This window comes from Belonocnema kinseyi, chromosome 2 (assembly GCF_010883055.1).
Source record: "Belonocnema kinseyi isolate 2016_QV_RU_SX_M_011 chromosome 2, B_treatae_v1, whole genome shotgun sequence".
Taxonomy (NCBI): Eukaryota; Metazoa; Arthropoda; class Insecta; order Hymenoptera; family Cynipidae; genus Belonocnema; species Belonocnema kinseyi.
In genome coordinates this window covers 86,091,925-86,103,256 of record NC_046658.1, presented here as the reverse complement: position 1 = coordinate 86,103,256, position 11,332 = coordinate 86,091,925, and the positions used below count along the sequence as shown (strand labels likewise).

The 11,332-nt window shown below is 29.4% G+C and overlaps 1 protein-coding gene across 1 annotated transcript in view; it reads left to right on the top strand.

The window, feature by feature from the left end:
* LOC117182860 (zinc finger protein 189-like) overlaps window positions 1-11,332 on the top strand; it is a 22,293-nt gene that overhangs the window by 3,849 nt on the left and 7,112 nt on the right. Inside the window, exons 4-11 of the mRNA XM_033375971.1 lie at window positions 2,719-2,886; window positions 2,965-3,210; window positions 4,540-4,797; window positions 6,778-6,846; window positions 7,027-7,317; window positions 8,288-8,446; window positions 8,529-8,705; window positions 10,125-10,286. Of these exons, the coding sequence (XP_033231862.1) occupies window positions 2,719-2,886; window positions 2,965-3,210; window positions 4,540-4,797; window positions 6,778-6,846; window positions 7,027-7,317; window positions 8,288-8,446; window positions 8,529-8,705; window positions 10,125-10,286 (1,530 nt within the window). The remainder of the gene's footprint in view (window positions 1-2,718; window positions 2,887-2,964; window positions 3,211-4,539; window positions 4,798-6,777; window positions 6,847-7,026; window positions 7,318-8,287; window positions 8,447-8,528; window positions 8,706-10,124; window positions 10,287-11,332) is intronic.

Here is an 11,332-nt window from a genome sequence, read left to right as displayed (position 1 = left end):
AAGTTATTTTTAGTTTATTCGAACTTGATTAATTGAAAATAATTTCAAAAGTACCTCCCCAACACAAATTCGGAGCTGCACACTTTCCATTCAGAACTGCATACTTGTGCAGAGCTGCACGTTAGATTATGCTCTGGTTTGTTAGTCCTAAACTAAAGGTAAAGTTCGTTATACAGCCATTTTGGACAAAAATTCAAAAAGTGAGCACATTTTTATAATTTTTTAGATCACCTTTTTGAGATTTAAAAATTCTATTAGAGGTTATTAGTAGTCCTAAAAAAGTCCAACAATTTTTTCAACCTACTTTTTTTATTAAACAAAAAATTATCGGGGTTATAGCGTATACAAAATTCTGTAAAATAAATGAAAGTAAACATTTCTGGCCAAACAATGCGCGATGTGAAATAAAGTCAGAGGAAGAAACACTTTGCATTTTGAACAAGGTAAAAAATAATGATAACAACTTTTTTAATTTTTCTGAAAAATCGAAAATTCCAATTTTGACGGCACAAAAAATATTTACAAAATTAGAAATTGCCTTTTGCGGTAAAAGTATTCAAGATACCACAAATGATGGTCGGCAAAAATTGTGCACTCAAAAAACATCTTCAAATTTTTTATTGGCCACTTTTTAAGACAATATGCAGTTTTGCTTTTATTCTTAAAAAATAGTATTTAAAATAAAAAATTTAATTTTTGGACGAAAGACACAAGCAATAAAAAAAGAATATGATAAAAGTTGTTCACGCAAAAAATAGCTACCCATTTGTTATTAATAATTTTCCCATAAGATGCGCAGTTTTTGTTTTATTCACAAAAACAGCATTAAAAATGCAAAAATTAAATTTTTGGACAAACGACACAAGCTATGAAAAAAAATGTATAGATAACAGTTGTTCATCCTAGAACAGTGAAAACTCATACACATTTTTTATCAGTAATTGGATGACAGGACACGTTGTTTTTATAATAATCCTACGAAATAACATTTGATATTAACAAATTAAATTTTTGTTTAAACGGCATAAGGTACGAAAAAAAATTAATAGACAAAATTTATTCACCCGAAAATGATCTACAAATTTTTTATTAATTATTATTGGATATGATGGGTATATTTTCTTTTAATCGTAAAAATATGTAAGATTAAAAATAAAGTAATCATATTTTTGGAAAAACGACACAAGCCAAAATAACAGTTTATTTAACTAGATTTTCGCCTAAATTTTATCTGCAAACTTGCTGAAAACCATCTTATGCTAGAATGCGTATTTTCAGTTAAAATTGTAAAAATAACATTTAAAATAAACAAATGAAATTTATGGAAAAAGGATACAACTTGCAATAAAATGTTTAATAACTTTTTTGTGAACACACATTTTTTAAAACAATGGGAACTTTTTTATTATAAAAGTAAGACGATGAAAATACTTTTGATTCAATACCAATGCATATTATGAACTGTGATTATATAAATTCATTTAAATGATATATACATATATTTTTCAGGGTATAGCTAAGAATGAAATTTAATACAAAATAAGAAACAAATGGTAAAGTAATCATTACAAATAAAATTTGTACTTTATTTTGTAATATCTGAATGAATACCCCAGACCCAGATACGGAAATAAATATAATATAAATTTAGTATAATAGAGCTGAACATAAGTTAGAAAAGTTCGCGTCGTGGACAAAATGGAGTGGGAAGCACGACATACGTGATGAGAATATATTCATTAAAGGCTAATGAGCTTTAACAAAAGAGAATTCACAATCGCCAAATTATAGTAGTCGATGCTATGACCTCTAATTTTAAAAGGCCTGCGCACAAATATGGGAGAAGTATAAAGACCAAGCGCGTAGCGCGAGTTAAATACTTTATCGAGCGCGAAGCGCGAGAACCAACATTCTTACACCCTAGGATACTTTATGTTACCTGAATATTAATTTCATATTTAGTGCATGATGCTTTTGTATAAAAAAAATTTTCAATGGGGAGAAATAGGAAAATTATTTTAGTCATCCGTTCCAAATAAAAACTGTAACTTTTATTTCAAATAAATAAAAGTATCGAAATCCATAGAATTAACCGAAGTTTCGACACAGCATTGTTTCTTTTTCAAGGTTGAATTAAACTACAATCAAAAAACTTCGAATGCTAAAGTTAAGTGCCAAATACATCAGAAAAAACTTCAAGTTGAAAAACATTGATAGTTAAAAAAGCAATAGAAAGTAATAAGAAAGTTAAACTAAGTGCAATACTTTGTTTATTATCCAGAAATTAAAAGAACGAATTACCTTTTCATTGTGTAAAAAACGGCCATATAAAATTCAATGTGACATGTAATATTAATTCATTCAAGAGATTATGGTTTTTTTGTGGCTTATTTTATAGAAGGCTTTTGTGTTTGTCCATCTTTAGCATAAAATTGGTGCAGGGGTACGTGTGGAAATAAAATGGCAGAAATTCGATCTTGCGAAATATGTAAATAATATAAGTTTATGGCATGCAAATTGCAAATTTTAATTTTCCATGGCAAGTAACTTCTTTTGAAAAAATTACGAAACAACGAGATGCTTCCGATTTATAAGCTGATATATTTATGTCACTGTTTAGTTGTTATTAATAATTCTGTCAAGGTTTAGCGGAAGATAAGGATTAAATCCTCTTAATTCACTATTATTAATTGTAATTTCAATCTTATAATTTTCTAGAGAAACTGAATTGCAAGAATGAGGCGACTGAATTAATAGGAAGAGTTGATAGTGGACCATATTCTTGTGCTACTACTTGTATTTCTTCTTCTGAGAATATGAACACCAAGACTTTATTTGAGTACGAAATTGATGATACTTTGGAAATCAAAGAAGAATTGGTTCTAGGTATGACTATTGCAAACAAAGTTTCTTCAATGAAACTATGAAATGAAACATTCTAACTTACATTTTTCACATTTTCAGATCCAGATACAGCTATAGATCAGAAAAGTGATGAAAAATATGAGTCGAAATTCTGTACTGTCTATATAAGAGATGCTGATGCTTTAGTTGTTGAGAAGGATCTGCGTACCCATAAAGAACAAGAAATTCACGATACAGATTCGGAAAAGAAGTACAAATGCGAAAAGTGTGCCCGCAGATATAAATGGAAAAAGCATTTGAATCAGCATCTAAAATTCGAGTGTGGTGTCGTGCCGCAGTTCGAATGTAAACTCTGCAAGAAAAGATTTAAACATAATCATATCATGAATAGACATGTAGATCTGGTGCACCGGAAGACAAACTCAAAGACATCGGTACTGACGCAAAATCGACCAAAAGTTTCATTACATTCACCGGCTAAACCAAAATTTGCTTGCGATATATGTGGCTCCAAATTAACTACAAAGGCTAACTTGTCCACGCATATTACTAGAATACATCTCAAGTAATAATAATCACACTTTTTTGTATAACTTATATATATTTTAAATTAGTTTTTGTGAAAACCAACAGTTAATACTCAGGTTTATTTATTATTATGTAAATAATGTTTTGTAAATTCTTCGATCAACTATTCAAACATAAAATTAATAATCATAAAAATATAGATCAGGTGCACCAGAAGAGAAAGGAAATAGTAATAATTGTATTTATTTAAATAATACGATGGAAATTTTTTAAGCAATTACAATAAATGGCTTATGCTTTTATTCATATATTAGCGAAAGTTTTTCACACATCGAATTCCAATCTCAGAAACCGGTTTAAATTTCATTTAGGTTATTGCAGTTTCTATTATATAATAGTATACATTAATAAATGTATTCTAAGTTAATAAAATAATACTTTTGTTTTAAGTGAGGTACTTTCTGTTACCTGAATATTAATTTTATATTTACTGCGTGAGGCTTTTGTGTTTTCCCATCTTAAGAATAACATAGATGCAGGGGTACATTTGGAAACAAAATTACAAAAATTTAATCCTGTGAAATGAATTGATAATTTAAATTTTAACTTTAAACTTACAACTTTTATTAGTTCATGGAAATTACTAGCATTTCCTCTTGTAATAATTCGTATGCAAAGATTTTATTTGAATATAAAGTTGATGTAACTTTGGAAATCAAGGAAAAAGTCATGGTTTAAAAGAAGCAAAAATTATAGGAATTTAATTTGGACGAGAAGTTCAAACGCCAAATGCCAAATGCAAAAAAAGACAAAGTTTGTTTAAGGATAAAAAAATTGGGATGCGACGTCATGCCACAGTTCAGTTGTAAAATATGCGTTAAGTCTTTAACTGGAAAAGCCACATGAATAACCATATACATTACAAATACACATTAGCAAATGTTTTATATTGTGAATTAATAAAATAATTATTTTTATGGGATTCAGGTAACATCTAGTAATACATTTTGAATATTTAGTGCATGAGACATATGTAACTTATAATGTGATTGTGATCAGTTATTACTGAAATATTTATCTGCTGTAGAATAAAGATCACACTCATCGAGAAATACTAATTGTAACTTTCATGTTATAATTTTCCAGATCAAAAAAGAAAAAGTGAGTCAAAGATATCAACAGAAGGAACAGATGTTGGTCCATCTTCTTGTACAAAAACTGTAAATGAGTATAAATGCGAAAAGTGTTCCCGCAGCTATACATTAAAAGCATGTTTAAAAATTCATCAAAAATACGAATGCGACATTAGGCAAATTGAGGCTAATTCTGATGCTGCGAATTCAACTTTCATAATTGATAATCACAGTGACGAAACATTGAAAATCAAGAAAGAAGTGGGCCATTGTATGACTAAGTTCCTAATTGAAGTATCTTACCTAAAGTTATTATATAAAAAATAGCAAGTTAAATTTTGTTGAATTTTCAGATGACAAAAGTCCCCGAAAAATGGAGCAGAAAATTCAGTATTCGAAACAGGAAAAAAAGTACGCATGTGAAAAGTGTGCGCGAACCTATACACAAAAACATAATTTGACTGTTCATCAAAAATTCGAATGCGGCGTCATGCCAAAGTTTGAATGCCAATTCTGCGGCAAACGATTTAAACAGAAACATCACATGAATACCCACATAGGTCGCGTGCATCAGCCAACAAATTTAAATACACTCCAAGGGAGGTATAATTGTGATGAATGTTCTCGAAGTTACAGGTACTCAGGTGGTTTAAGTCTACATAAACGTTTAAAACACTCAGAAGTTAAACCACAATTTATTTGTAATTATTGCGGCTATAAAACGAACCTGAAATATAACTTGTCAAAACATATCACTTTACGCCATCTTCGATTAAATATGCTTCGGTCCGCTTCCGACTCGATTTAGTCTTCAAAGCGGAGATGTTTCGGCTGCGTTTTAAAATAAAGAAGAGACATACGAAGTATTCTCACTTTTCTATTCTTAATTGAATATAAATCGAAAATTCCCCAATTCCGATCGATTTAATACAAATTATAGTTCATGAAAATAATACACTACCGATAAGTAGTATGGAACCCCGAACTGGGTCACCTATTAAAAATAAGCATTGACTTTGAAATTCGATTAGTGTCATCCGGAATATAGATAAAAATATTGTTTAAAATCCGTTCGAAAGCCTTTTGAATTCTGCATAAAATAAACCTTGTTGGCGTTATTTGGCCTTCTGTGTTCGCAATTATTATATGAGAAAAATGGCAATAAAGTGGCGATTAAAAAAAACGTTATGATTAAACTTATCAAAGCCTTTAAAGATTGAAATGTAAAATCCGAAAGTTCACTTTTGTAAAATATCACCTTTTGAATACAAGGCTCATTTTTAATAGGTCACCCAGTTAGTGGTCCGATAGTAGCAGTCGGTAGGGAAAATAAGAAAAAAATTGTAAATAACTAACTTGGAATCGATTTATTCACATGTTTCGTCGAGCTTGTAAAATAAAATAGAGCTGAGAATGTCCATAATGTGAACCATGGATAACATACAGAAAAAGCTTAGGAATTGTTTATAAATAAAGTACAAGCTGCTCGATGGTGAACGTTAAATTGGTTTTTGTTATTTTATCAAAAATCTGTTAATGAGAAGGTATATTTTAAAAACTGTTTCTATTAGTATTATTAAATTATGCTACTTATTTATCTATGGACAAATTTTGTTTATGCAGTTCGAGCTTAGACATTTTAGGTGTTCAGATTATTGATATGCGACATTCCTATACGTAAAGGCTGTTTATGATTTATTATTTACTATAACAAATTATTACTTTCTCGACTAATTTACATTAATAAATGTATTCTATTTTCAGTTAATTAAATTTTTATTTGTTGGAAGTTTAGATACTTTTTTTTAACTTAGTATTAATATAATATTAACTGCAGAGTGATGTTTTTGACTGTGTATGGGAAGGGGACTTCTAAAAATGAAACTATAAAAATTTAATTTAAAAAAAAATGACAGATATAATGTACAAACATCGATTTAAAGAAATATAGTTTAAACAAAGGGTTTATTAATTTAATAAATAAATTTCTAACAATTACTGAAAAAGTGGTTTTCATTCAACTTTTCTTTTCAGGAATCAAACAAAAGTTTTTCCTAAACCTATTAATCGTCCGTTAGGTAACTGCTTCTTCAAATCATCTTCGTAATGGTTTTCCGAGATTTAGGATATCTGTTCTTTTAATGTTATGTGATCGTGTATGGGTTATTAATAAAATGTGTATCTTCTATGTAATAATAATTGAAATTATACACAAATTTATAATGGTAACTTTCTGATTGTATTTTTCCAGATCAGCAGAGCAAGAAAAAGTCGAAGAAATCCAAAGGAGGGCATGGTGGACCATATTCTTACACAACTTGTAATATTTCTTCTGACAATAATTTTAACGCCAATGATTCAACTTGCATAATTAAATATGAAAATGACGAAACTTTGGAAATAAAGAAAGAAATTGAACAAGGTATAGATCTGTAGTAACAATATATTAATTGAAAGTATGAAATGGAATATTTTAACTTACATTATCTTTCATTTTCAGATCAAGATTTATCGCAACAAATGGATAATATAAAATATGAAACAGTATTACTTACGGTAGATAAAATAGAAGATGATGTTTTGCCTGCCAGCAGACAGCGGAGACAAAAGATGCAAGGAAGTCAGGAATCAAAACAGGAAACGGGAAAAAAATATAAATGCGAAAAGTGTGCTCGAGTCTATAAACACAAAAATAGTTTGACAGCTCATCAAAAATACGATTGCAACGTCATCCCACAATTAAAATGCAATTTCTGCGACAAGCGTTTTACTAAAGAATATCACCTAAATGGTCATATAAATCGCGTGCATCAGAAAAAAACCTCAAACAAGACGATATTGAGGCACAAGTGCGATATTTGTTCTAGAATTTATCGTTCGTTAGGTGGTTTAAATACACATAAGCGTGTGGAACATGCAGCAGTCAAGACGCAATTTATTTGCGACTATTGTTCTATTATTAAGAAACAAAAAAGTCATTTGGCCAGGCATATTGCTTCACTTCATCTGAACTTATTTAGTTCACGAAAGTTTAATCCTTAGTAAATTTCTATTACAAAGTAAAAACATTTTTATTTATTAGAAGTATTCCTCAGATTGCTTTTTGCAAAAATTTCTTTGTAAAAATCACTCTTCAAGTTTATTTTTATTTTATGAATGTGCCAAAAGAATTAATTTATTCTGAATCCAAGTCCTATTTGAGAAATAAATGCGACAAATCTCCTCAAACTCACATTTGGCTATAGAAGATTGAAATCGAAAAAATTTTTTAGAACATGCTATAAGAGTCATGTCACAATTTACTTGCTGGATTTTCGACTATTAGTATTTAGTAATTATTATCTCCAAAAATTGTTATTATCGTAATATTTAAGTATAAATTTCATATGAAGTCCAATAAATTTAAACGCTCTTTAGAAATTTATATTTTCGACCATACTAAGCTTCAAGGGAATCATAAATGTCATGCACAGACATCAATTTTGACAAAATAATTTAAACAAAGAGTTTCTGAATTCCCTAAATAAATAAATTTCTGTCAGTCACTGCAAAATTTGTTGTCATTTAACTTTTCTTTTCAGGAATGAAACCATTTTTTTGGGTTTGTTAAAGGTCCCGTAGGTCTCTACTTCTTCAAATCATCTGCATAATGATTTGCGATGATTTAGAATATATGTTCGTCCTTTTTTGTTGGTGAATAGTAGAACCTTCTTAAAAATAGAAGAAGTTATAATGGTAACTTTCGCGTTTTAATTTTCTAGATCAGCAGAGCAAAAGAAAGTCGAAGAAAACCAGACGAGGTTATGGTATACCATATTCTTTTGTAACTACTGATGCTTCTGATGATTATTCTGATGCTGTGCCATTAATTAAATATGAAAGAGACGCAACTTTAGAAATCAAGGAAGAAATCATCCAAGGTATGTTAAAACTGGTAGTGAAACTGTCTTAATTAAAAAGATGAACTGAAAATTTGTAAATTACATTTTCTTTAATTTTCAGATCAAGATATTTTGCCAGCTAGAAAAGTGCGGAGCCAAAAGACGCAGACAATTAAGGAATTAAAACAAGAAAATGGAAACAGGTACAAATGCGAAAAGTGTGCCCGAAGCTATTCAGCGAAAACAAGTTTGATTCGTCATCAAAGATACGATTGCAACGTCAGACCACAGTTCAAATGTAAATTCTGCAACAAACAATTCACAATGCTGAATAGTCATATTAATCGCGCTCATCGAAATGAAAACGCAAAGGAGGCGGTATTGAGGCATAAGTGTGAAATCTGTTCTAGGATTTATCGTTCCTTGGGTGGTTTAAATCGACATAAACGTATAGAACACGCAGCATTTAAGACTCAATTTATTTGCGATTATTGTTCTATTAGTAAGAAACAAAAAACTCATTTGTCCAGACATATTATTTCAGTTCATGGCAATTTATTCAATTGGTGATATTTCAATCGTTAGCGAATTTCTATTGATCATGAAAAAAAAATACTTGTGAGGATGCCGCAGTTTGATTCTGTGAAAATTTGTTTCGCAAAGGTTTAGTGAATTTTTATTTTATGACATGTTACAGCTGTATTATCTGAAAATTTAGTTTTTGCCGTAATTTTTAAGTATAATATTTTCGCATGAAGTCAAATATATTTGCAGTAATGTGACACGGAGACATCAGTATGGAAAAACTCGTTTAGAAAAGGACTCTATTTTCTGAAATGAATAAATTTCTGAAAATCACTGCACAATTTGTTTTCATTTAACCTTAATTTTCAGGAATCAACCAATTTTAAAAAAATGGTTTCGTAAGTCACTGCTTCTCTAAAATCTAAATCATCTTCAAAATAGTTTGCGAAGATTTTTAAAATATTTGCTTCTACTGTTTTTGTGAAAAGTGGAACCTCCTTAGAAATAGGAGACGGAAGAATTAAAGTTTGTGAATAATTTCTTTGTCGCCCTTAAGGATGTATACTGCGAACAATCAATCTTAAAAGTCGTCTATATTCAAGATAATGTATAAAATCGTCAAAAGTTTAGAATTATTCATTTAACACTAGTTATTTATAGTTTTAGTTTTTGTTTTCTATTTAGCGAAAAGTTATCATTCTTATTTAATCCTAATGATCCCAATTTGATTTTTATTCTTTGAAGGATTCTTAACCATTTCATTTCGATGGTGTTTTATTTAACGATACGAATTTCGGAATCATACAGTTATTATTGTTATAAAATAGGATAATTTGAATTTCAAAGAGAATCCTTCAAACATTAAATGAGGGTTTAATCATTAGGATTATATTAATACGAATTGTAACTTTTTCTTAAAGAGAAAGCAAAAACTTTAAATAATTACAGTTTGATAAACAATTATAATTTGAATTTTTTTTTCTAAAGTGTGTTTAAATATCTCTGCTAGGATGAACGATTTTATAAATCATTTGAAAGTTTGGCGACTTTTGAAATTGATTTACGTTGTCTGCAACCTTAAGATAATGTAATGTGATTGTGTGTGTATTAATAATTAAATCTATCTTCTATAGAATAAGGATTAAAATCATCGAAAGTTTATAATTCTAACTTTCACGTTGTAATTTTCTAGGTCAACAAAGCAAGAGTAAATCGAAGAAATACACAAGAGGACATGGTGGGCCATATTTTTATATAACTACTGACATATCTTCTGATAATTATTCTGATGCTATGACAATAATTGAATACGACATTGATGAATCTTTGGAAATTAAGGAAGAAATTGTTCAAGGTATGTCCAGGTTTTGAGTAAAAATTCTTTAATTATAAGAATTAAGAGAAAAAAATTAAATTAAACTTTCTCCATTTTTCAGACGAAAATACAAAAGAAATTAAGGGCCAAAAATTCCATAAAAAATATGATTCAAAATTATGCACCGTAGGCAGAAGAGAAACAGCTTTTTTGGAAGTTAAAAATCAACGCGCCGAATTGAAGCAGAAAATTGGGGAATCAAACAAGCAAATGAAATACACATGCAAAAAGTGTGCGCGAAGTTATGCCCTGCATACAAGCTTAGATCGTCATCAAAAATTCGAATGCGGCGTTATTCCTCAGTATATATGTAGATTCTGCGAGAAACGATTTAAATATGAATATCTCGTGAACAGACATATTAGCCGCACGCATCAGAAAACAGAATTAAAAAATTCGGCTTTGAGGCATTATTGCCACTTGTGTCCTAGAGTTTATCGCTCGTTAGGTGGTTTAAATACACATAAACGTGTAGAACACACAGTCAAGACCCAATACATTTGCGACTATTGCTCTATTAAAATGACATATAAAAGTAATTTGGCAAAACATATTACTTCAATTCATCTGAACTAATTCAATTTGCCAAAATTCAATCGTTAGAAAATTTCTATAGCTATTTGAAAATATTCTTATTTTTAGGTAGAATGCCTCAGATTGCTTTTTGGTGCAATTGATTTATCAATAGTGCAGTGCATTTTTATTTTATGAATGTGACAAACGTATTTATTTATTCTTCATCGAAGTCAGAATTTTTGCGTAAATGTGACAAATATTTTGGAACTCACATTTCGATATAGAAGAAATAAAACAATATAATTTTTTAGCACATGTTATAGTTATAGTGTCTAAAAATTGGTTATTATCGTAATATTTAAGTATAATTATTACATGAAGTTTTATTCGTCTTTTGTATATATATATACAGTCTGTCAAGTTAAAGCGTGGGTAACTTTGTTGGTAAAATATTTTATTTAAACGCATGTTCCTACATTGAATTACATTTGTCAAGGTGTCGAGCAAAA